General features: G+C 39.8%; 1 protein-coding gene across 7 annotated transcripts in view; it reads left to right on the forward strand.

Annotated features, from left to right (window-relative positions):
* SPATA6L (spermatogenesis associated 6 like) overlaps positions 1-27,141 on the forward strand; it is a 93,897-nt gene that overhangs the window by 15,764 nt on the left and 50,992 nt on the right. For all 7 annotated transcript variants that reach the window (XR_016037810.1, XR_016037811.1, XR_016037813.1 and 4 more), the window contains 2 exons: positions 5,019-5,060; positions 21,555-21,679. Coding sequence is in view for 1 of the 7 variants with exons in the window: in XM_088837910.1 (XP_088694036.1) it covers positions 5,019-5,060; positions 21,555-21,679 (167 nt within the window). In the remaining 6 variants the exon portion in view is untranslated. The remainder of the gene's footprint in view (positions 1-5,018; positions 5,061-21,554; positions 21,680-27,141) is intronic.

A 27,141-nucleotide genomic window follows, 5' to 3' on the forward strand; every position in this document is an offset into this window, starting at 1 on the left:
CCTTTCATACTTGTTAGTAATTGTCTTACATATTGCGGTGCTCCTATGTTGGGTGCATAAATATTTATAATTTTTATATCTTCTTCTTGGATTGATCCTTTGATCATTATGTAGTTTCCTTGTCTCTTTTCACAGCCTTTGTTTTAATGTCTATTTTATCTGATATGAGTATTGCTACCCCTGCTTTCTTTTGGTCTCTATTTGCATGGAATATCTTTTTCCAGCCCTTCACTTTCAGTCTGTATGTGTCCCTCATTTTGAGGTGGGTCTCTTGTAGACAACATATATGGGGATCTTCTTTTTGTATCCATTCAGCCAGCCTTTGTCTTTTGGTTGGGGCAATCATCTCATTTACGTTTAAGTTAATTATTGAGAAATACTATCCCATAGCCATTTTCTTTATTGCTTTCGGTTCGAGTTTATACACCCTTTCTGTGTTTCCTGTCTAGAGAAGATCCTTTAGTATTTGTTGGAGAGCTGGTTTGGTGATGCTGAATTCTCTCAGCTTTTGCTTGTCTGTGAAGCTTTTGATTTCTCCTTCATATTTGAATGAGATCCTTGCTGGGTACAGTAATCTGGGCTGTAGGTTATTTTCTTTCATCACTTTAAGTATGTCTTGCCATTCCCTCCTGGCCTGAAGAGTTTCTGTTGAAAGATCAGCTGTTATCCTTATGGGAATCCCCTTGTGTGTTATTTGCAGCTTTTCCCTTGCTGCTTTTAATATTTGTTCTTTGTGTTTGATCTTTGTTAATTTGATTAATATGTGTCTTGGAGTATTTCGCCTTGGGTTTATCCTGTTGGGGACTCTCTGGGTTTCTTGGACTTGGGTAATTATTTCTTTCCCCATTTTAGGGAAGTTTTCAACTATTATCTCCTCAAGTATTCTCTCATGGTCTTTCTTTTTGTCTTCTTTTTCTGGGACTCCTATGATTCAAATGTTGGAGCGTTTAACATTGTCCCAGAGGTCTCTAATATTGTCCTCATTTCTTTTAATTCGCTTTTCTTTTTTCCTCTCTGTTTCATTTATTTCTACAATTCTATCGCTTATCCTGTCTTCTGCCTCTGTTATTCTACTGTTTGTTCCCTCCAGAGTGTGTCTGATCTCATCTATTGCATTATTCATTGTATATCGACTCTTTTTTATTTCCTCTAAGTCCTTATTAAACCTTTCTTCCATCTTCTCAATCCTTTTCTCCAGGTTATTTATCTGTAACTCCATTTTACTTTCCAGATTTTGAATCATTTTCACCATAAAAATTCGAAAGTCTTTATCAGGTAGATTCCGTATATCTTCCTCTTTTGTTTGTGTTGGTGGGCATTTATCTTATTCCTTTACTTGATGGGTATTTCTCTGCCTCTTCATCTTGCTTATATTGCTTTGCTTGGGGTGGCCTTTCCCTCTTCTGGCCGTTTGTGGAATTCTCTTTATTATGTAGTTTCCTCGCTGTGTGTGGGGTTGGACGGGTGACTTGTCAAGATTCCCTGGTTAGGGAAGCTTGTGTCGGTGTTCTGGTGGGTGGAGCTGGATTTCTTCTCTCTGGAGTGCAATGAAGTGTCCAGTAATGAGTTTTGAGATGTCAGTGGGTTTGGAGTGACTTTGGGCAGCCTGTATATTGAAGCTCAGGGCTATTTTCCTGTGTTGCTGGAGAATTTGCGTGGTATGTCTTGCTCTGGAACTTGTTGACCCTTGGGTGGTGCTTGGTTTTAGTGTAGGTATGGAGATGTTTGATGAGCTCCTATCGATTAATGTTCCCTGGAGTCAGGAGTTCTCTGGTGTTCTCAGGATTTGGGCTTAAGCCTCTTGCCTCTGGTTTTTGGTCTTATTCTTGGAGTAGCCTCTAGACTACTCTATCTGTCATTTCCAAGGTGGTTCCCTCTGTTTTAGCTTCTGTTTGCTGGTCTCTTCAAGTGTCTAATTTCCGCCCAGATACTAGGGGGTGGGTGCACACTTTTTAAGGCTCAGTTGTTCAGTCCTGTTCTGGGAAGGGAGGAACGCTGCAGACAAATATCTCTGGCGTCTGTGGGGATTGCTTGCAGTGTCTTGGCCACACTGGGTTTGCCCCTGCTCACAGCGTGTGTATTGTCCCAGTCTACACTGCACAGGCTCTAGGTTGCTCTGCTGGGAATTATCCGAGGCTGGCGCTGGGTTGTATGCACTTCCCAGGTCTGAGCGGCTCAAGTTCAGGTTCTCGGGTACTCCACAAAGGTGCAGACTTGGTTGGGCCTGCGTTTTGTGCCTTCCCCGGTCCGAGCAGCTCAGGTGACCAGGTGTTTGGTGAGCGTGGTCGCTGCGACTTATCGCCTCCCCAGTCCCTGCCACTCGGTTTTCTGGGTGTACAACCGGCGCACCTTCTCAGGTGGATATCGACCGGCCAGAGCCCAAGAAGTCTTGATTAGCAATAAGCCTGCCTGCAGTTTGTATCGGATGCCTTTCTGGGGCCGCGGTTGCCCCCTCTGGCTCTGGCTGACCTCCCTTGCCTGTCTTGGCGGGGGGATGGAGGATGGGCCGACCGCAGCTGGCTCGCTCTGCTCAGTCCTTTGTTCTGTGAACGGGGCTGGCAGAGTCTTAGGTTAGAGTTTCCGCCTTTTCGTGGGGAAGCTATCCCAGTCTGCTTTGCTATCCCCAGTTCTCTCAGATTGTTCTTGTGGTATTCAAGCCCAGTCCTCTCTCTAAGCAGTTCAGCCGGCTCCTCCCTGCCCAGCCCCTGCTTGCTTATGGCGTATGCAGGCATCTGCGCTGCTTCTCCGCTGGGAGTTACCGTTTGGTGGGTAATCTGTGGGTTTTAAAAAAATCTTAAAAAAAAAAAGAGGGTTATGTGGCCCTCTGAGGTTCCAAGGCTCGCCACAGATTTGCCAGTGAGAGTGTTTCCTGGTGTTTGGAAACTTCTCTCTTTTTAAAGCCTCCCTTCCCAGGATGGAGCGCCATCCTTATTTCTTTTGTCTCTCTTTTTTATCTTTTATGTTTTTTCCTACCTCCTTTCGAAGACAATGGGCTGCTTTTCTTGGTGCCTGATGTCTTCTTCCAGCATTCAGAAGTTGTTTTGTGGACTTTACTCCGCATTCAAATGTTCTTTTGATGAATTTGTGGGGGAGAGAGTGGTCTCGCCGTCCTATTCCTCTGCCATCTTGTTGGAGATTACCATTTGTATTTTAAATTACTTTTAATATTTGAATTTTATTCTTATCCTTATAGACCTTATCTTTATAAGACATATCCTTGTTTTTGTTGTTCAGTTGCCAAGTCATGTCCGACTCTTTGCAACCCAATGGACCAGAGCACGCCAGGCCTCCCTGTCCGTCACTGGAGTTTGTCTAAGTTCATGTTCATTGAATTGGTGATGCCATCCAAGCATCTCATACTCTGTTGCCGTCTTCTCCTTCTGCCTTCAATCTTTCCCAGCATCAAGGTCTTTTCCAATGAGTCAGCTGTTGGCATCATGTGGCCAAAGTATTGGAGCTTCAGCATCAATTCTTCCAATGAGTATTTAGGGTTGATTTCCTTTAGGATTGACTGGTTTGATCTCCTTGCAGTCCAAGGGACTCTCAAGAGTCTTCTCCAGCACCACAATTTGAAAGCATCAATTGGCGCTCTGCCTTCTTTATAGTCAACCTCTCACATCTGTACATGACTACTGGAAACCATAACTTTGACTGTATGGACCTTTGTTGGCAAAATGATATCTTTGCTTTTTAATATACTAAGTTTGTCATAGCTTTCCTTCCAAGAACCAAGCGTCTTCCAATTTCATGGCTGTAGTCACCATCTGTAGTGATTTTGGGCCCAAGAAGAGGAAATCTCTCACTGCTTCCACCTTTTCCTGTTCTATTTGCCATGAAGCAATAGGACTGGATGCCATGGTCTTAGTTTTTTTAATATTGAATTTTGAGCCAGCCTTTTCTCACTCCTCTTTCACCCTCATCAAGAGGCTTTTTAGTTCCTCTTCGGTTTCTGCCATAAGAAGTGGTATCATCTGCATATCTGAGGTTGTTGATATTTTTCTTGGCAGTCTTGATTCCAGCTTGTAACTCATCCAACCTGGCATTTTGCGTGATGTGCTCTGCATATAAGTTAAATAAACAGGGTGACAATAATAAACAGCCTTTTCATACTCCTTTCCCAATTTTGAACCAGTCAGTTGTTCCGTATAAGGTTCTAACTGTTGCTTTTTGACCTGCATACAGGTTTCTGAGGAGACAGTAAGATCGTCTGGTATTCCCATCTCTTCAAGAGTTTTCCACAGTTCGTTATGGTTCACACAGTCACAGGCTTTAGCGTAGTCAATGAAATAGCAGTAGTTGTTTTTCTGGAATTCCCTTGCTTTCTCTATGATCCAGTGAATGTTGGCAATTTAATCTCTGGTTCCTCTGCCTCTTCCAAACCCAACTTGTACATCTGGAAGTTCTCAATTCAAGTACTGCTGAACCTAGCTTGAAGAATTTTGAGCATAACCTTGCTAGCACAAGAAGTGAGCACAATTGTTCAGTAGTTTGAATATTCTTTAGTACTGCCCTTCTTGGGAATTGGGTGAAGGTTGACCTTTTCCAGTCCTGTGGTCATTCCTGGGTTTTCCAAATTTGCCAACATATTGAGTACAGACACTATTTCTAAATATATTTTGAACTCAGGGAAGATAAAAAATTGTTGTTTTATGTCTAATTTATATAGTCATATAGCATACTCTTTTAAGCAAGGTAAGTTTTTATATTAATGGATAACATTAGTATTTTGAAATTTTAAAATGAAAAGTATACTGTTATTTTGGTGATTTATGAATACATTTTTGAGAGAGAAAATATCACATTTTGTCAATACTTTTCAGGGGAAAAAATCTATTTTTATAACTCAGTTATTCTCACCACATGTCCCAATATATTGGGTCTAGAAATACTAGATTCATTTGTGGTATGCCACTTATTTTAGTAATGTAAATGGGGTGTTATGGCAGTTTTACACTTAGTAATTAATGAAAAACTCTGACAATATTCTGAAGTATTAAAATCTAATTTTTTCTTTTTAGGCTTTCTAACCAGATTTGAGTTAATACAGCTAGTGTCTCCAGGTAATGTGCCAATAAATGAATTTCTAAATTAGTTTTGTTGTTGCTTTTGTTGAGTTGCTAAGTCATGTCCGACTTTTTGTGACCCTATGGATTGTAGCACACCAGGCTCCTCTCTCCTCCACTGTCTCCCAGAGTTTGCTCAAATTCATACCCATTGAATTGGTGATGCTATCTAACAATTTTAAAAGGATTTTGGCATGACACAATTGTGACTTGCATTTAAAAGTTGTGCTTTCTGTAACACATGCTCCCCCTCCCCAACTGGTCTATTGAATTTTTCCCACTTTCAGAAGAGTATCTTTATGGCTTTGATATAGTAGTAAGCATAATTTGAACAGGTTCTTTGATTTTCCACTTTTTCACAATTTTATGTAATAATCATCAAATAATTTTTTTAGTCCTGACTCAGATTCTTTCAAGTGTTTGCTTTTGATGGTGTTGTAATTTGTGGAGTGTGTGCGTGTGTGTGTGTGTGAGGGTGTGTGTGTAAGTTTAGCCCAAAGCCATCTTCTCTGTTGATGCTAGAATAGGGTTGACAAACTACAGCCCCCAGGCCAAATCTAGCTGTAGTCTGTTTTGTGTGACCCATGAGCTAAGATTGGCTTCCACATTTTAAAGAACAAAGATTTACTCATATACTATAAAATTCACCATTTTCAAGTATACAATTCAGTTGTTTTTAGTATGTTCACAAGATTGTGTAGCCATCACCATTTATCTAGTTTTAGAATTTTTATTCCCTCCAAAGAACCCTGTACTTATTAGCACTCACTCTTCATTCTTTCTTCCTCCCAGCCCCTGGCCACCACTAATCTAATTTCTGTCTCTAATTGATTTGCTCATACTGGACTTTTCATGTAAATGGAATTAGGCAATTTGTGCCCTTTATGTCTGACTTCTTTCAGTTAGCAAAATGTTTTCAAAGTTCATCCTTGTTGAAGCATATATCAGTACTTCATTCCTTTTTATGACTAATGATCTTTTATATGAAGATGCCATATATTGTTTATCCACTCATCAATTGATGGACATTAGGCTGGATGGCATCACTGACTCTGTGGACATGAGTTTGAGTGAACTCCGGGAGTTGGTGATGGACAGGGAGGCCTGGCGTGCTGTGATTCATGGGGTTGCGGAAAGTCGGACACAACTGAGTGACTGAACTGAACTGAACTGAAGAGTTGTTTTCACTGTTTGGATATTATGAGTAGCACTTCTGTGAACATTCCTGTGCAAGTTGTATAAGTATGTGTTTTTAGTTCTCGTATATTTGGTTATATACCTAGGAGTGGAATTGATAGATCATATGGTAATTCTCCAATACTTTGGCCACCTCATGCGACGAGTTGACTCACTGGAAAAGAGTCTGATGCTGGGAGGGATTGGGGGTGGGAGGAGACGGGGACGACAGAGAATGAGATGGCTGGATGGCATCACTGACTCGATGGACATGAGTTTGAGTGAACTCCGGGAGTTGGTGATGGACAGGGAGGTCTGGCCTGCTGCGATTCATGGGGTCGCAAAGAGTCAGACACAACTGAGCGACTGAACTGAACTGAACTGATGGTAATTCCATGTTTAGCTTTTTAAGAAACTGCCAGCCAAACTGTCTGTGGTTTTTACATTTTTAAATGGTTGGAAAAAACTTTTTTAAAGAAAGAGATTAATTGATCAATGGAAATTATATGAAATTCGAATTTCATCATCTGTGATGTTTTTATCCACACTCATTCATAGAAGTGTTTATGGCTGCTTTTGTGTTACAATGAGAGTTGACTGCTGCTGCTGCTGCTAAGTTGCTTCAGTCATGTCTGACTCTGTGTGACCCCATAGATGGCAGCCCACTAGGCTCACCCATCCCTGGGATTCTCCAGGCAAGAACACTGGAGTGGGTTGCCATTTCCTTCTCCAATGTGTGAAAGTGAAAAGTGAAGTCACTCAGTCGTGCCTGACTCTTAGTGACCCCATGGACTGCAGCTTACCAAGCTCCTCCGTCCATGGGATTTTCTAGGCAAGAGTACTAGAGTGGCTTGCCATTGCCTTCTCCGTGAGAGTTGACTAGTTGTGACTATATAGCTTTCAAAACTTAAAATACTTTACTCTCTGGCCCTTTGCAGAAAAAGTTTGTGACCTCTGTGCAGGAATCATGGGACTTGAGGAGGAAAGCATTCTGTAATGCCTTTGTTTTGTGTTGTGCAAGAGACCTGAGCTAGTAAGAGCAAGTAGTAACTGCCACCTGGTGACACCATTTCTCAGGGTTTCTCAATGTGGCTGATTATCTGGTGATTTTAAAGTCTGTGTTTGTGTGTGAGAAAGAGAGAGAGAGAGAGAAAGAGAGAGGATACCGAAAACTCAGAAACATTTCACATACTCTTCTGATCTTTGCTACCATACATTTTACCTTTTCCCTTCCCAACTTCACAGTTTTGACTTGTAAAAAGCACTCCCAAATTATGAAGGAACCTTTATTTATATTTTGGTGATACTTGGTGGTCACGTTTCTTGATACTTTTCTGTGGTTAGAAGAAGATATGGATTTTTAAAGTAAATAAGGTCATATCTATTGTCTTTTACTAGCTTCCCCAATTATATGTCACTGTTATATAGTAATTTTTTAAAACTACTTTTTAATTATTTATTTATTTTGTTTTTGACTGTGCTGGGTCTTTGAAGCTGTGTGGCCTTTCTCTACTTGTGGCAAGCGGTGGCTACTCTTTGTTGCAGAGTGTGGGCTTCTCATTGCGCTGACTTCTCTTGTTGCTGAGCACAGGCTCTAGGGTGCACAAGCTTCAGTAGTTGCAGCACATGGGCTTAGTAGTTGCGGCTCCCAGGCTCTAGAGCACAGGCTCAATAGCTGTGGTGCATGGGCTTAGTTGTTCCCATGGCATGTGGAATCTTCCCAGATCAGGGATCAAACGTGTGTCTCCTGCATTGGCAGGCAGATTCTTTACCATTGACTCTTAGCAGGGAAGTCCTTATATTGTAATTTTTAAAAACATGGGTCAAAAAGCATTATTTTTTATGTCATAAAATAATTTCATGAATTTACTTGTGTTTTTATAGGTCTATAAGAAGTATGTAAATAATATTTTTTGTTTTACTTTTTCACTCTTGTTACGTATAGGTAACTTATTTGTCATTTTCAATAGCTATGTATTTTCCATAGCGTTACTATGAACCTTAAATTCATATTGTTGAACATTAGGATTTCTTTGTCTTTATATCTATAACAATTACTTTTTCTCTTGATATATTTGTAAAGAATAGAATTGCTAGATTGAACCGTATCTTATAACCTGGGAGTAAACTGATCCCCGGCAAGTTTCCTTTATTTTTACTGCATTTAACATTATATAGTGTGCTTGCTCCCCATACCCTGGCTAATGCTGGATGCTATCATTTGGATTTTTTTGTGTTTAAAAAGTGTGTAATAATTTCTTTAAAATATATTTTACCATATTTTTGGTCCCTTCTTTTTAGATATGATTTGTGACATCCTTAACATTTTAAATTTATTTCTTAAAAGTTTCCACTTTCCTATATTTGTTTTCTTTACTTCTGTATAACATAGTAGTCAGTGTCCTTTGATTACCTGTGGAGCGATGTCTGGATATTAGCATTGCATTTTGGTGTAAATTCCTGATATTTTTAACCAAAGTTTTAAATCTGTTATGCTTAGTACATATGTTTGCATTATTTTAGTATTTCATTGTGTGAAATTTTCTTTTTCTTAAGAAAGCATGGGAGAAGGAGGTGAGCCTGGCAGATACCTCAGCTAAAGCAGAGGTGGCTGTGGAGGCTTTTCTGAAGACTGTGGCCCTGCTCACTCTGGTGGTTTTGGAGCAGATCAAGGGCCCCGGTGGAGTGGACCCAGAGTCTGTCATTCTTTCTTCTTCCTCTTGGTTTATTGGCCAAGGCAGGCCCTAAAAACAGACAAGAACCCTAAGATCTCAGTGGGTCTGGGGATGGACACTCATATATGTCTGTGGTTTCTTAGGTAGGCAAAACAGAGGGAAGAAAGTGACAGACTAAAATCAGGGCATTGAGTTTGTAATTTGACCCAGTTTTATGTTCAAACATATATCATTAGTGGCAAGTTATATTTTAGTTTGCTAATGAAATAGAAGCAGGACCAGGTCTTATTTAATTTTTTGTGAGTTAAAAAAGTTACCCAATAGCTAAATATTCTTACGGTAAAAATTTTAACTAACTAAATTATATAAACTAGTAAAAGGCCATATTTATCAACAATCTTTGACAATAATTGCTATTAACAATTTGTTTGTATCTTTTTTATGCCTTTTATAATGCATTTGATATATATAATGTATTTAGTATGTTCACCAATCCTAGAATATATATATATATGCACACACTCACATATAAGTACATAAATATTAAATATATCTAATATTTAATATATGTACATATATATATATATGTAGGTTGAATATGTATTTCCTGAAACTTCATATATATTTTTGACTGCCATTTGTTTTTTACTTGACTAGAAATCCATCTGTGAGAGTGTTGCAAGAATAGTTCAAAACTGTAATGACTGGAGAGTGTTGAAACTGAATGCATGGTTATAGGTTATCAGTTCAGTTCAGTCGCTCAGTCGTGTCCGACTCTCCACGACCCCATGAATCACAGCACGCCAGGCCTCCCTGTCCATCACCAACCCCGGAGTTCACTCAAACTCCTGTCCACAGAGTCGGTGATGCCATCCAGCCATCTCATTCTCCGTCGTCCCCTTCTTCTCCCGCCCCCAACCTTTCCCAGCATCAGAGTCTTTTCCAGTGAGTCAACTCGTCGCATGAGGTGGCCAAAGTATTGGAGTTTCAGCTTTAGCATCAGTCCCTCCAATGAACATCCAGGATTGATCTCCTTTAGAATGGACCGGTTGGATCTCCTTGCAGTATAAGGGACTCTCAAGAGTCTTCTCCAACACCACAGTTCAAAAGCATCGATTCTTCGGCGATCAGCTTTCTTCACAGTCCAACTCTCACATCCATACATGACCACGGGAAAAACCATTGCCTTGACTAGACGGACCTTGGTTGGCAAGTAATGTCTCTGCTTTTTAATATACTATCAAGGTTGGTCATAACTTTCCTTCCAAGGAGCAAGCGTCTTTTCATTTCATGGCTGCAATCAGCATCTGCAGTGATTTTGGAGCCCCAAAAAATAAAGTCTGACACTGTTTCCACTGTTTTTCCATCTATTTCCCATGAAGTGATGGGACCAGATGCCATAGCAGTTAATCAGATATAAAAGATACAAAGTGAAGGCTTTATGACACTTGTCTTCTTTTTCTTTATTATCCTTCAATTTCAGATTGTGATTTTAGTCGGATTAAACTTGAATCGTTCAATAGGATTAATTTTGTTCAGCTTCAAATATATATAGATTGATCCATTAATTTGTGCAACATCTGTTTATTGGAAGTATACTCAGAAAATGCTCTACCCTGTGTCACTTCTTGGTATTATGCTGGTGGCACCAGGCATAGAGTGGTGACGTGAGCCCTCTAGATTTGCTGGTTCTTGATACTAGATAATTAACTAAAAATGATTTGCTTAAAGTCTCAAGTGGACTGTGCTTTGGGGTCACATGGGCTACATTTAGGTTCTCAGGGATCAATCCTTCATTGGCTGAATTGTTACCTTTTAATTTTGTTGTCAGGATTACTGTGTCTGATACTTTTTCATAGCACTAAGACCTATTCTGACCATTTAGTTTGTGAGATAAGTACCTCAGATTTTCATAGGACTGTACTGCTAAAGAATGAAGAAATCTATTAATTCGGCTTAGAAGCAATAAAAACTCCTGGGTCTTCAGTTTACAAAGATGGGAAAAAGGAAATAGACACAGCAGGGCAGCATAATCCTTTTTGACAATGAGCTTGGTGCTTTCTTTTATTGACCTCTTAAATAAAAACTTCTACTTTGGGATAAGTCATGTATATTCAGCCCATACTGTTTTAATGGGTACATTCCCTGAATCAGAACTTGATTTTATACTTTGTAGTGGTGTTTATTAGGCATCAGCAAGGAAACTGCCTCAGATGATCTGTTTTTTTGGTTTTTTACAGAATTTATTTATTTATATATATATTTTTGGTCTTCGTTGTGTTGCACAGGCTTCTCATTGCAGCGGTTTCTCTTGCTGCAGAGCATTGGCTCTAGGCACGTGGGTTTTGGTAGCTGCAGCACACAGGTGGGCTCAGTAGTTGTGATGCACAGGCTTAGTTTCTCCACGGCATGTGGAATCTTCCTGGACCACGAATTGAACTTGTGTCTCCTGTTTTGGCAGGTGGATTCTCATCCACTGTGCCACCAGGGAAGTCCAGTGATCTGGTTTTGAATTCCTGCTTTGCCATGTAGCATTAGGACAAGTGTCTTCAACTCTCAGAGCCTTGTAAAGAGGTAATCAAATGAGACTCCATACTGGGAAACAAGCTGTCAATTCTGATGTGCTCTATAAATGTTAGCTATTTCTAGAACCAGTATTGTTATTAAAGTTATTATTTCTCTTGAAGTCTCATTTGTTTCATTTTCTGGGGAGATCTTTCTCACTGATGGCATTGATGACCTCCCTATCTGTGCCATTAGATTATTAAGAACACTGAGCTCTTTCAGACATTTCACTTAGCCTTGAGACTTGCTCAGCCTGTACATATGTTTATTTATTACTTATAACCTTGGCTCTTGCTGTAACATCCCCTTGGTGTTCTGACATTTTCACACTGGGTGGCAGTTTGGATCTTTAGAAGATGAGCAAATCAGAGAGACAGAATTGAAAAGCTTTACCGCCTTCTGTTTCTCTAATCCTATTTCAGTCTCACTTCTTTTTTTTTCAGTTTCTTTTTATTTCTGTGATTCCAAAGATAGCAGAACTCACTTTCAATTCTTGGACCTCCCATTTTTATCTTAATTCCTGCTAAATATAGGAATAATAAGCAGTAGCTATCACTTTGGATGCAGTGATAAGAACTAGCCAAAAGCATACGAAAGAAAAAAGGAAAAGCCTGTGATAGAGCATCATACCATGCACCCACATGTTCTCAGTAGGAACATATGGATGAAAACACACGATGTTCGTGGAGGCCAGTAGTGCTGGGAACACTGCTGGGCTGGTGTCACAGAGCATTTGTGATCATGGGAGGTAAAGCCGGTCACTGTGCTCTGTGCCTCACATGTTCGTCATTTGTCCTAACAGTAGACCTAAGGGACAAGTCCTCTTATGAATTCTGCATTTCCCTGAAGAGGAAAAGGAAGTTAAGAAATATACATGATTTGCTCGAAGCCACATAGCTGGTAATTGGTAAAACAATGATTTGAACCAGCTCTGTCTGAACCTAGAAATAGTTTTTGACCACTGTGGTCTGGGCTTCAGTAAAAAATTGTGTTTTGTTGCTAATAATGGATGAAGAAATTGTTATTTCACTTCCCGTTTTCAGGTGGCACTTTTGAGCCCTGATATGAGGAAGTCTATTTCTGGCCAACAAAAGTAGGAGGTCATACCCATCACAGAAAGTGTTTTAAAAGGAGCATTGACAAAACAAGCCCTGGATGAAATTAGGGAATGAAGTAGAAGATCGATTTTAGAATTCCACCCACTTTCCCACCTCTCTCCCTATCTTCCTCTGAATCATTTTATTTTATTTATTTTGGCCAAGTTGCATGGCATGTAGAATCTTAGTTCTCTGACCAGGGATTGAACCCATGATCCCCTGCAGTGGAAATGCTGAGTCCTAACCACTGGACTGCCACAGAATTCCCTTTTTCATCATTTTAAGTTGTATGCTTATCTGAATAATTGTTTAATAATTACAGACTGTAAGCGTCAGGAGGACAGGTCTTGTATCCATCTTGTTCAGTAGCTTCCATCCAGTGTCTAGAACTCCTGGCACATAGTATGTTCTCAGTGCATATTTCTTGAATGTATGAATGAAAATAAATTGTTAAAAAATGAATGAATGATAAGATTAGCAAAGATTTTAGATAACAGTTTTTTCTTCCATCTTCTCAATCCTTTTCTCCAGGTTATTTATCTGTAACTCCATTTTGCTTTCAAGATTTTGAATCATTTTCATCATCAAAATTTGAAATTCTTTATCAGAACACTGGATTCTTATATTCCACTTGGTCGTGGAGTATCTCTTCCCAGCTGCTCCAGCAAGGCGCAGCTGCTGTACCTTACCTTGGACGAGGGGTATCTCCTCAAGGCCGCCCCTCCTGCTTTGAATGTGGATCAGCTCCTCTCAGCCCTCCGGTGCCCAAGCAGCCACCGCCTCCTGAACGTGGTACAGCTCCTCTCGGCCACCGCCCTAACCCTGGGCGCGGGGCAGCTCATCTCAGCCACGATTCTGCACGTGGTCGGTTGCGCCGCCGGAGCCCGGCGTCTCTCGCGTCTGCGCCGCCGGAGCCGGGCGTCTCTTGCGTCTCTTTTTTAGACTTTTTAGTTCCTTTCTTCTTTTGTCCTCATTGGTCTTCTGCCTAGTTGTCAATCCATTGATGAAAGTGATGTATTAAAGTTTCTATTATTGTAAAAAAGAAAAGATTTTAGATAACATTTAGTCTGTGCCCCCCTCTTTTTTTTTTTTTTTGCAGTTGTGGAAACTCAGTCTTACAGAGGGTAACTAGTACCTACTGAGTGGTTAATGTATTAATCAATATGTTCATTCATTAAAGAAGCAGTTATAAAATAGTACTGTCTATGCTCAGGCACTGTTTCACAGGCTTGGGACAGGATTGCTGTACCTTACCACTCCTTTCTCTCTTTTTGTAAATTTTATTTTTAATTGGAGGATAATTGCTTTACAGTGTTGTATTGTTTTCTGCTGTACAACAACATGAATCAGCTAAGAATATATATATATATCCCCTCCCTCTTGAACCTCCCTCCCGCCCTAACCCCATCCCACTCATCTAGATTTCCACTCATTTCTGGATATTGTGATTCAATTTTAATATGTCTGTCTTGAATGATATCTCAAGGGACCTATGAAAGATGCTGACAATATGATTCCTTTTCAGGCAAGATTGTCTTGGCTGAGCCCTGTACTAGTAACTGACCTAAGCTCACACCTTTCTAGGGACAGTCTTGGCAGGAATTTAATGATTATTGGAACAGTTACTGCTTTCATGGAGCATTCATGGTAGCAGATAATGAATGAATACCTGAACAAAAATAGCAGTTAGTGATAACTATTAGGTTGAAAGTAATATAGGGGAATATGGTAGGGAATGATAGGCTCCTGTAGGTTGGGTTGCTCCCTTTCTAATGAGGTGACATTTAAATGAAGATCTGTCATTCATTGATAAACCTAGACAGTGTGTTGAAAAGTAGAGCTATTACTCTGCCAACAAAAGTCCGTATAGTCAAGGCTATGGTCTTCCCAGTGGTCAAATATGATTATGAGAGCTGGACCATAAGGAAGGCAGGGAGCTGAAGAATTGATTCCTTCAAACTGTGGTACTTGAGAAGACTCCTCAGAGTCCCTTGGACAACAGGGAGATCAATCTTAAGTCAACCTTAAGTCAGTCTTAAGGGAAATCAACCCTGAATACTCATTGGAAGGACTGATGCTGAAGTTGAAATTCCAGTATTTTGGTCATCTAATGCAAACAGTTTCTTGTGATCCACACAGTCAAAAGGTTTTGGCATAGTCAGTAAAGCAGAAGTAGACATTTTTCTGGAACTCTCTCGCTTTTTTGATGATACAACGGATGTTGGCAATTTGATCTCTAGTTCCTCTGCCTTTTCTAAAACCAGCTTGAACATCTGGAAGTTCACAGTTCACGTACTGTTGAAGCCTGGCTTGGAGAATTTTGAGCATTACTTTGCTAGCATGTGAAATGAGTGCAATTGTGTGGTAGTTTGAACATTCTTTGGCATTACCTTTCTTTGGGATTGGAATGAAAACTGACCTTTTCCAGTCCTGTGGCCACTGCTGAGTTTCCCAAATTTGCTGGCATATTGAGTGCAGCACTTTCACAGTATCATCCTTTAGAATTTGAAATAGCTCAATTGAAATTCCATTACCTCCACTAGCTTTGTTTGCAGTTATGCTTCCTAAGGCCCACTTGACTTCACGCTCCAGGATGTCTGGCTCTAGGTGAGTGGTCACATCATCATGATTCTCTGAGTCATGAAGATCTCTTTTGTATAGTTCTTCTGTGTATTCTTTCCACCTCTTCTTAATATCTTCTGCTTCTGTTAGGTCCATACTATTTCTGTCCTTTATTGAGTAGATTTTTGCATGAAATGTTCCCAGTATCTCTAATTTTCTTGAAGAGATCTCTAGTCTTTCCCATTCTATTGTTTTCCTCTATTTCTTTGCATTGATCACTGAGGAAGGCTATCTTATCTCTCCTTGCTTTTCTTTGGAACTCTGCATTCAGATGGGTATATCTTTCCTTTTCTTCTTTGCTTTAGCTTCTCTTCTTTTCATAGCTATTTGTAAGGTCTCCTTAGACAACCATTTTGCCTTTTTGCATTTCTTCCCCTTGGGGATGGTCTTGATCACTCCCTCTTGTACCTCCGCCCATAGTTCTTCAGGCACTCTGTCTATCAGATCTAATCCCTTGAATTTATTTGTCAGTTCCACTGTATAATCCTAAGGGATTTGATTTAGGTCATACCTGAATGGTCTAGTGGTTTTCCATACCCAATATAAGTCTGAATTTGGCAATAAGGAGTTCACGATCTGAGCCAGTCAGCTTCTGGTCTTGTTTTTGCTGACTGTATAGAGCTTCTCCATCTTTGGCTGCAAAGAATATAATCAATCTTATTTCTGTATTGACCATCTGGTGTTGTCCATGTGTAGAGTCTTCTCTTGTGTTGTTGGAAGAGGGTGTTTGCTATGATGAGTGTGTTCTCTTGGCAAAATTCTTTTTTTTTTTCTTGGCAAAATTCTATTAGCCTTTGTCCTGCTTCATCCTGTACTCCTAGGCCAAATTTGCCTGTTACTCCAGGTATTTCTTGACTTCCTACTTTTACATTCCCATCCCATATGATGAAAAGGACATCTTTTTTGGGTGTTAGTTCTAAAAGGTCTTGTAGGTCTTAATAGAACTGTTTAATTTCAGCTTCTGGTCGGGGCATAGACTTGGATTATTGTGATATTGAATGGTTTGCCTTGGAAATGAACAGAGATCATTCTGTTGTTTTTGAGATTGCATCCAAGTACTGCATTTCAGGCTCTTTTGTTGACCATGAGGGGTACTCCATTTCTTCTAAGGGATTCTTGTCCACAGTAGTAGATATAATGGTCATCTGAGTTAAAGTCACCTATTCCAGTCCATTTTAGTTCGCTGATTCCTAAAATGTCAATGTTCACTCTTGCCATCTCCTTTTTGACCATTTCCAATTTGCCTTGGTTCATGTACCTAACATTCCAGGTTCCTATGCAATATTGCTCTTTACAGCATCAGACTTTACTTTCATCACCAGTCACTTCCACAACTGGGTGGTGTTTTTGCTTTGGCTCTGTCTCTTCATTCTTTCTGGAGTCATTTCTCCACTGATCTCCAGGAGCATATTGGGCACCTATTGACCTGGGGAGTTCATCTTTCAGTGTTGTATCTTTTTGCCTTTTCATACTGTTCGTGGGGTTCTCAAGGCAAGAATACGGAAGTGGTTTGCCATTCCCTTCTCCAGTGGACCACATTTTGTCAGAACTCTCCACCATAACCCATCCGTCTTGGGTGGCCCTACATGGCATGGCTCATAGTTTCATTGAGTCAGACAAGGCTGTGGTCCATGTGATCAGGTTGGTTAGTTTTATGTGATTGTGGTTTTCAGCCCTCTGATGGAGAAGGATAAGAGGCTTATGGAAGCTTCCTGGTGGGAGAGACTGACTGAGGGGGAAACTGGGCCTTGTTCTGATGAGTGGGTCCATACTCAGTAAATCTTTAATCAAATTTTCTGTTGAAAGGCAGGGCTATGTTCCCTCCCTGTATGACCTGAGACCAAACTATGGTGGAGGAAAAATAGAGGAAAACAATAGAATGGGAAAGACTAGAGATCTCTTCAAGAAAATTAGAGATACTGGGAACATTTCATTCAAAAATGGGCTCAATAAAGGACAGAAATGGTATGGACCTAACAGAAGCAGAAGATATTAAGAAGAGGTGGAAAGAATACACAGAAAAACTGTACAAAAAAGATCTTCACAACCTAGATAATTACGATGGTATGATCACTCACCTAGAGCCAGACATCCTGGAATGGGAAGTCAAGTGGGCCTTCATTAGCATCACTGTGAACAAAACTAATGCAGGTGATGGAATTCCATTTGAGCTATTTCAAATCCTAAAGGATGATGCTGTGAAAGTGCTGCACTCAATATGCCAGCAAATTTGGAAAACTCAGCAGTGGCCACAGGACTGGAAAAGGTCAGTTTTCATTCCAATCCCAAAGAAAGGCAATGCCAAAGAATGCTCAAACTACCGCACAATTGCATTCATCTCACATGCTAGTAAAGTAATGCTCAAAATTCTCCAAGCCAGGCTTCAACAGTATGTGAACTGTGAACTTCCAGATGTTCAAGCTGGTTTTAGAAAAGGCAGAGGAACTAGAGATCAAATTGCCAACATCCATTGTATCATTGAAAAAGCAAGAGAGTTCCAGAAAAACTTCTGCTTTATTGACTATGCCAAAGCTTTTGACTGTGTGGATCACCACAAACTGTGGAAAATTCTTAAAGAAATGAAAATACCAGACTACCTGACCTGCCTCTTGAGAAATCTGTATGCAGGTTCGGAAGCAACACTTAGAACTGGACATGGAACAACAGACTGGTTTGAAATCAGGAAAGGAGTATATCAAGGCTGTATGTTGTCACCCTGCTTATTTAACTTATATGCAGAGTACATCTTGAGAAATGCTAGGCTGGATGAAGCACAAGTTGGAATCAAGATTGCTGGGAGAAATATCAGTAACCTCAGATATGCAGATGACACCACCCTTATGGCAGAAAGCGAAGAACTAAAGAACCTCTTGATGAAAGTGAAAGAGGAGAGTGAAAAAGTTGGCTTAAACCTCAGTATTCAGAAAACTAAGATCATAGCATCTTGTCCCATCACTTTATGGCAAATAGATGGGGAAACAGTGGAAACAGTGGCAGACTTTATTTTTTGGGGCTCCAAAATCACTGCAAATGGTGCCTGCAGCCATGAAATTAAAAGAGGCTTACTCCTTGTAAGAAAAGTTATGACCAACCTAAACAGCATATTAAGCAAGACGTTACTTTGCCAACAGAGATCCATATAGTCAAAGTTACGGTTTTTCCAGTAGTCATGTATGGATGTGGGAGTTGGACTATAAAGAAAGCTGAGCACTAAAGAATTGGTGCTTTTGAACTGTGGTGTTGGAGCGGACTGTTGAGAGTCCTTTGGACAGCAAGGAAATCCACCCAGTCCGTCCTGAAGGAAATCAGCCCTGAATATTCATTGGTAGGACTGATGTTGAAGGTGAAACTCTAATACTTTGGCCACCTGATTTGAAGAACTGACTCATTGGAAAAGACCCTGATGCTGAGAAAGATTGAAGGCAGGAGGAGAAGGGGACACAGGATGCGATGGTTGGATGGCATCACCGAATCAATAGACATAAGTTTGAGTAAACTCCAAGAGTTGGTGATAGACAGGGAGGCCTGGCATGCTGCAGTCCATGGGGTCGCAGAGTCAGACGCGACTGAACTAACTAATGCAAATGGCTGCATCATTGGAAAAGTCCCTGATGCTGGGAAGGATTGATAGTAGAAAGAGAAGAGGGCATCAGAGGATGAGATGGCTGGATGGCATTACTGATGCAATGAACATGAAGTTGGGTAAACTTTGGGAGATTTTGAGGGACAGCGAGGCCTGGCGTGCTGCAGTCCTTGGGGTTACAAAGAGTTGGACCCGGCTGGGTGACTGAACAGCAACAATTGTCTTTCATTAGGAGGGAGCAGGCCATGCCTCTAGTCAAAACAACAGTACAAACATTGAAGGTAGATGTATGTGTTTGAGGGACAGCAAGAAGGGCTGAAGGGATGCTATGGGATCATTAAGGAGAGTGGTAATAAATGAAGTAGGAGAGGTTATTAGAGTCTTATTATACAGAGTCTTAAAGGCTAGGATGAGATACTTGTATTTATTCTAATGTGATAGCAAGCCTCTTGGAAGATTTTAAGTAGGTCAGAGTCAAAATCTGAAATAATGTCATGGTATGTGGAGAATAGATTTGAGTACAGGAAGAATGAAAGCCGGGAGACTAGCTAGCTAGGAGGTTGTGGTGGCAGTCCATGAGAGAGGAGGTTGGGGTTTAGACCATGGTGGTAGTTGTAACAATAGAAGGGAATAGAATTTAGATTAATTTTGAAGATGTAGTCAATAGGACTGGCTAATGGATGACTATAAGGAGTGAAAGAGTGGAACAAAGAATAGAGCCTGGAGTATTGGCTTGATTAACTAGTCCTGGTTCCTCTAATAGGAAGGTAGGGGAGAGCTTATTTATGGAAAAAATCAAGTTCTCTTTTGGACCTGTTTTGTTGGAGATGGGCTTCCCAGGGTGGTGCTAGTGGTAAAGAACCTGCCAATGCAGAAGACATAAGATGCAAGTTCGATTCCTGAATCAGGAATATCCCCTGGAAGAGACAACGGCAACCCACTCCAGTATTCTTCCCTGGAGAATCCCATGGACAAAGAAGCCTGGTGGCCTATATAGTCTGTAGTATGTTAGAGATACTGTAAGACACTAACTTGAAAGATAAATAATATCTCAACAGGATGGGAAGGAAGAAAGTGTTTTATAAGAAATAGCATAAGCTGAGGAAGTACATAGCAGAGAAGGGAAAGACGTATCAGTTCTTTGTGGCTGGAGCATGTTTTTGAAGGGAGGAGTAGAAAAATATGAGGAAAAATGTAGAATACATTCTTTTTGCACTTTGGTCCTTATTAGAGTCTAACATTCATATTAAATGGAATAAGTAGGAAGACATTAAGCCATCAGATTGTTTTATGTAAGGTTGATTATTTTGTACATTTGAGATAACAAAATGTACCCTCATTAGCGTTCATCTCACAAATAAAGTAAGAGTCACCAAACAGTAAAGCTTCCCACTGACTACAATTACTTTTTTGATGGTGCTTTTGGTCCAAACCACTGTGTAGCACCTTCTTTGTAGGCAAGGGGGTCTAAGATGGTAGCTCTTCTGTCCTTCAGCTCAGTGATTCTTAATCATATTGCACCTGAAATGATCTTTTGGTGATGAGTATTTTGTATTATCCTTTTGACCATATTGAAATAATATTCATAGGTAATATGTGCTATGCTAAGTCTCTTCAGTTGTGTTTGACTGCAGTCCCATAGATTGTAGCCCAATAGGCTCCTCTGTCCTTGGGATTTTCTAGGCAAGAATACTGGAGTATATTGCTTCCTCCAGGGGATCTTCCCCACCCAGGGATCAAATCTGCATCTCTTGTGTCTCCTGCAATGGCAGGCAGGTTCTTCACCACCTGGGAAGCCCCACAGATAATAAAACCAACTTTATATAGCCTACTGCAAACAATTTGTGTAATATTCAGCTATAATATAAAGGAGAATTCAAAGAAAAGTGATTTAAAATAAAATGAGATGTATACTAACATGTAAATGTTGAGCAAGTTATAGTATTTGGTATATAGTATTTGTAGTATTCAAATTTGTAGTATTTGTAGTATTCACAGTGCCAAAAGGATCTTGGTAAAGATCTAGACAAAGCAAAATACAGTTGTTCCTTAGTTTTCATGGTACCTACATTCCTGAAAATTCAGTGTACTTTTAAATTGTGCAAAAAGAAAAATGCTTTGTGTTTATATGTAACAGTTAGATTCCAGGCTCAGATAATTGTCAAAAGGTTTCTTGCCTGAAAGAATGTCTGTAGGACGTTTTGAAAGTCATGCAGGAGTGTCTTGGACATTGCAAGACACCCTGACCTCTGGTTCCTGCCCTTGAAATTACCCCACAGGTTTACAAAATGTTTCTGGGGTTGGTATCAGTACCGCTGAGAGCCACAGCTCTTCTCTAGGCCACTGGGACACTGACATTCCTGTACCACAGAATCTATTGAACCCTAGTCTACACTGTAACCTTTGGGTGAACAGAGCATTGTCTACCTTGTTCCTGTTCTACCCCTAGGACCTGGCCCATGGTATGTCTTTAGAAAACATTTGTCAAAGTGAAGAATGGATGGATGGATGGATGGAAAGAGATGTTCTTTTTTATTTTATTTTGGGGAGCGACACTTTAGATCAATGCTTGGGAAGGCTTTTGAAAATCATGCATGAGATAAAAAGTAGAAGACTTCGCCTCTTGAATACCAGGTGCTGTGATCAAAATATCTGTTTTTATCTGAGTGTCGGCTCTGCCATCAATGGTCCAAGCTTTTATTTAGTTTAAATGATGTAGATACATCATTTGCAGACTATATGTCTACTCATGCATTTTCTCCTTTATTTGTAGTGTGGCAAGAGTTGGCCTACTATGAAGAAAACACACGGGACTTTCTCTTCCCTGAGCCACGTCTAACACCTTCACACCCTGGGATGTGTAGGGAGGTGCTCATGAAGACAGTTGAAGGCTTTCCAGTAAGTGACCAGTGCCTAGCTGGGCTTCTGTTGGGAAAGGGATTCTTGGAACCTGAATGTTTTATTGCTAATAGGACCTGTTTGTGGGCAGGTCACTTCATCTTGGTTCAGTTCAGTTCAGTCGCTCAGTCGTGTCCGACTCTCCGCGACCCCATGAATCGCAGCACGCCAGGCCTCCCTGTTCATTACCAACTCCCGGAGTTCACTCAAACTCACGTCCATCGAGTTGGTGATGCCATCCAGCTATCTCATTCTCTGTCATCCTCTTCTCCTCCTGCCCCCAATCCCTCCCAGCATCAGTCTTTTCCAGTGAGTCGACTCTTCGCATGAGGTGGCCAAAGTATTGGAGTTTCAGCTTTAGCATCAGTCTTTCCAATGAACACCCAGGACTGATCTCCTTTAGGATGGACTGGTTGGATCTCCTTGCAGTCCAAGGGACTCTCAAGAGTCTTCTCCAACACCACAGTTCAAAAGCATCTTGGTTAGTGCCCTTTATTCTCTTTAGCAGACCTGATGAGATGCCCACTCAAAGTACTAAATGATGCTGATTCCCACTATTGATCTGAGATGTGGGAGTCTTGCTTAACCAGGCTAAGTCACTGCTGTATTCACATTATCACATAGTTATAAAAGGCTTACTTCTTTCACCTCCTCTTTTTTTTTAATTTAAACATTTTTAAGTATAGTTGCTTTATAATGTGTTAGTTTCTGGTGTACAGCAAAGTGATTCAGTTGTATATATTTATATGATATATATTATTATTCAGTTATATATATGTAATAATATACACTATTATAATATATATTCTTTTTTACTTTCTTTTCCATTATGGTTTATTACAGAATATTGAATATAGTTCCCTGTGCTATACTAGGACCTTGGTATTTATTTTATATATAGTAGTTTGTATCTGCTAATCCCAAACTCTTAATTTACCTCCCCCTCACCTCTCTTTCCCTATGGTAACCATAAGTTTGGTAACCATATATCTGTTTTATCATCTCCTCTTAATGGAGACTAACTGAAAGCTGTAGCATCAGTTTATTTAATCATAGCTATTGTTTTAGTAACAATAACAGTAAAATAGAGTAGTTCTGCCTGTGTGTGTGCTCATTTGTGTCCAACTCTCTGTGATACTGTGGGCTGTAGTGCTCCTCTGTCCATGAGATTATTCAGTCAGGAATACTAGAGTGAGTTGCTGTTTCCTTGTCTGGGGGATCTTCTCAACTCAGGGATCAAATCTGCATCTCCTGCATTGGCAGGTGGATTTGCTTTGGTTTTTTTCATGTGATATTTTATTTTCTTCATAACAGTTCTTAAGTCAGCCAAGGCAGATATTATGGTCTCCACTTAATGGAGGGGAAACTGACAAGAGGTTCACAGGCTGATATTTTTAAAATTTATTTATTTTTAATTGAAGGATAATTGCTTTAGAGTGTTGTGTTGGTTTTTGCCATACATCAACCTGAATTAGCCATAGGTATACATTTGTCCCATCCCTCTTGAACCTCTGTCCCACCTCCCACTCCATTCCGCCCTTCTAGACTGTCACGGAACACTAGGTTGAGCTCCTATGTCGTACAGCAAATTCCCACTGACTATCTATTTTATGTATGGTAAAGTATATGTTTCAATGCTACTCTCTCAGTCTGTCCCACCCTGTCTTTCCCCTGCTGTGTCCACAAATCTCTTCTCTATGTCTGTGTCTCTATTTCTGCCCTGCAAATAGGTTCATCAGTACCATTTTTCCAGATTCTGTATATATTTGTTGATATATGATATTTTTCTCTTTCTGATTTACTTCATTCCGTATAACAGGCTCTAGGTTCATCCACCTCAAGAACTGACCCAAATTCATTTCTTTCTATAGCTGAGTAATATTCCATTGTATAAATATACCACAGCTGCTTTATCCATTCATCTGTTGATGGACATCTAGGTTGCTTCCATGTCCTGGCTATTGTAAACAATGCTGCAATGAACATACATGTGACAGACTGATATTATTGAGGGATCTTAAAAGATATGGCAGTTACTAGTATAGCAGTTACTGTTTCGGGAGAATTATCTGAACCCAAGTTCAAAATATTAATTTTGTTATTATCTGGGATGATTTTTAACATTGAAGAAACTCTGAAAGTTTTCTCTACTTTTATGTCACTTGAATGACCACTGGTTTAAGGGCTACATCTTTGTAAATTATAAAAAACATATTTAATACTCAACTTTTCTGTTACTACTCTATGAGTGGCTATTATTTTAATTTAGTGAGGTGTTATTGTCTCCATTTGAGAGTTCTGTGCATAATAGATGGCATGCAGAACCCCTGTTTCTATGATGTTTATGATGACAGGACTTCTACTTCTGATACTTCAAACACCAAGCATTCATCAAAAGTTCTCCCTGGGAACTAAGATCCTGCAAGCTGTGCCGCATGGTCAAAAAAAAAATTCTCCTAATCAGAATTCCTGATGGCCATAACTTTAAGCCCTTCATAATCTTTGAAGATCTGGTGAATATCACTGACATAATTTTTTTTTCTCAGAGGTGTTCTTTGTGTATCACTTATATCCACGGTACTTGTGAGATGCTTGCCTTTATTATTTTGAATTATTGAGATTTTGCTCTTCAGAAGCAGAAAGGGGATTAAAAACTGGTAGAATTAGGTGGGAGATACTCTTTAAGTTAACTTTGATTTGCCCAAGTTTTCTATTAAATAAATTCCATTTGCAAACATTGGGCTATATCCAGCTAAGTATCAAAACAAGAAGAAAGACACTCTCTCATATTTTCCCAGATGTTGTCTCTGTTAACTTTATAGGCATAATTAGGAAGAAGAACCTACAGGAAGTTTTATTTGTAGTTATTCATAAATGCAGGTAATCATAAGAGAAAGAGCTTTAGCACTGTAGAGGAAGATCTTCATTCATTAGAGGTAAAGTATCTGTTCTTTCAATGAAGTTAATCAAAGTATATTTTAAACAATTTGTGAAGAGATAGCTCAATTTCTCTCAAATGTTCTATAAAGAAAAATAAAACAAATTGCTGAAGTTTTACTAATGGCTGATATTCATTGCATTCTCACGATGCCAGACCCTGTGTTGAGTTCCTTACATGTATTGTCTTATTCAGTCCTTTTTAACCCTGCAAGGTGGCTACTATTAGTTTCCTCATTTTAGACATGGGGAAGCTGGTATGGAGAATTTATAAAGGGTACTCAGAGTCACAGAACTGGTGAGCAATGAAACTAGGATTCTCACACTGGTCTGTTGTGCTTTGAAATTTGCACTCAATCACTGCATTATGCTAATTCTGTCATTTTTATTTCAGCCCAGGGGCCAATTTCTTTTCATTAATGTTATAGGACATGAGAATAAATGACATGTGAAGGTCAGACAAATTATTCACTTCATTTATTTTCTGTTATTAGTTCATTAAGAATTAGATTTATTTTATCCAGTACAACGTGACTTTTTCTTTGTACTTTCATATATTTTTTCATTTCACTTGTTACCCTAACAGCCTTTTTTTCCTCCTTTTCCTGCTGAGGTCAAGAATATCGAGGGGAGATTATAACTGTGTTTTTTGGTGGTGGTTGTTAGGTAAAGACTGAATTTTAAATTAGGCAGTAAGAATATTGTTTTTAATTATTAATTTTTAGATAATAATTTTAATTTTTCCTTAGTGTTTAGGTAGTCTGAGTACCCTTTATAAATTTTTCCTTAGTGATTCTAAAAAAATCCTACTGTTAAATCCAGTTATTGACCTAACCATCGTTACCACCATCCCATTGCTAAGGGGATTGCACAGGATATAGCCTGTAAATTTCAGCTCTAAACGGTTTTGCTAAAATGAGTACTTCTATGAAAAAGAAAATACATCCCTCCTTATTTTCTGTAAGTCACCTCCAGGAGTTGAGGTTAAATAGGTGAACAAGGTTGTATTACAGACTGTGGATTCCTTACTGGTAGGGGACCCTCCTCCTCCTTTCTGGGCTAAATGGAACTTCATGTAGAGTGGTTAAGTACAGACTCAGGTTCTCTGGGTTCAAGCCCAGTTTTGTCACTCAATGGCTGTGTGATTTTGGGTAAATTACCTAATCTCCGTGTACCTTAGTTTCCTCCTCTGTAAAATGGGACTGATAATAGATCTTCCTTTATAGGGTTATTGTGAGGGTTAAATGAGGTAATATATGTATGTGTGTGTGTTAGTCACTCAGTGGTGTCCGACTCTTTGCAACCCCATGGACTGTAGCCCTTTAGGCTCCTCTGTCCATAGGATTCCCTGGGCAATAATACTGGAGTAGGTTGCAAATTCCTTCTCTAGGGGATCTTCCCCACCCAGAGATTTTTTTTTTTTCTTCACCTTTTTTTTTTTATTGGAGGCTAATTACTTTACATTAATATATTGGTTGGTTTTGCATACACTGACATGAATCCACCCCGGGTGTACATGTGTTCCCCTTCTTGAACCTCCCTCCCACCTCCCTCCTCCCCATATCCTCCCTCCAGGTCATCCCCATGCACCACCCCCAAGCATCCTGTATCATGCATCGAACCTGGACTGGTGATTCATTTCACATATTATAATATACATGCTTCAATGCCATTCTCCCAAATCATCCCACCTTCACCCTCTCCCACAGAGTCCCAAAGACTGTTCTATACACCTATGTCTCTTTTGCTGTCTCGTATACAGGGTTAAGGTTACCATCTTTCTAAATTCCATATATATGCGTTAGTATACTGTATTGATGTTTTTCTTTCTGGCTTATTTCACTCTGTATAATAGGCTCCAGTTTCATCCACCTCATTAGAACTGATTCAAATGCATTCTTTTTGATGGCTGAAAAATACTCCATTGTGTATATGTACCAAAGCTTTCTTATCCATTTGCCTGCAGATGGACATCTAGGTTGCTTCCATGTCCTTGTTATTATAAACAGTGCTGCAATGAACATTGGAGTACATGTGTCTCTTTCAATTCTGGTTTCCTCGGTGTGTATGCCCAGGAGTGCGATTGCTGGGTCATATGGCAGTTCTATTTCCAGTTTTCTGAGGAATCTCCACACTGTTCTCCATAGTGGCTGTACTAGTTTTGCATTCCCACCAACAGTGTAAGAGGGTTCCCTTCTCTCCACACCCTCTCCAGCATTTATTGCATGTAGACTTTTGGATAGCAGCCATTCTGACTGGTGTGAAATGGTATCTCATTGTGGTTTTGATTTGCATTTCTCTGATTATGAGGGGTGTTGAGCATTTTTTCATGTGTTTGTTAGCCATCTTTATGTCTTCTTTGGAGAAATGTCTGTTTAGTTCTTTGGCCCATTTTTTGATTGGGTCGTTTATTTTTCTGGAATTGAGCTGCAGGAGCTGCTTGTATATTTTGGAGATTAATTCTTTGTCAGTTGCTTCATTTGCTATTATTTTCTCCCATTCTGAAGGCTGTCTTTTCACCTTGC

This window comes from Moschus berezovskii, chromosome 7 (genome assembly GCF_049115385.1).
Source record: "Moschus berezovskii isolate FMDL1 chromosome 7, NW_MosBer_1.0, whole genome shotgun sequence".
NCBI lineage: Eukaryota > Metazoa > Chordata > Mammalia > Artiodactyla > Moschidae > Moschus > Moschus berezovskii.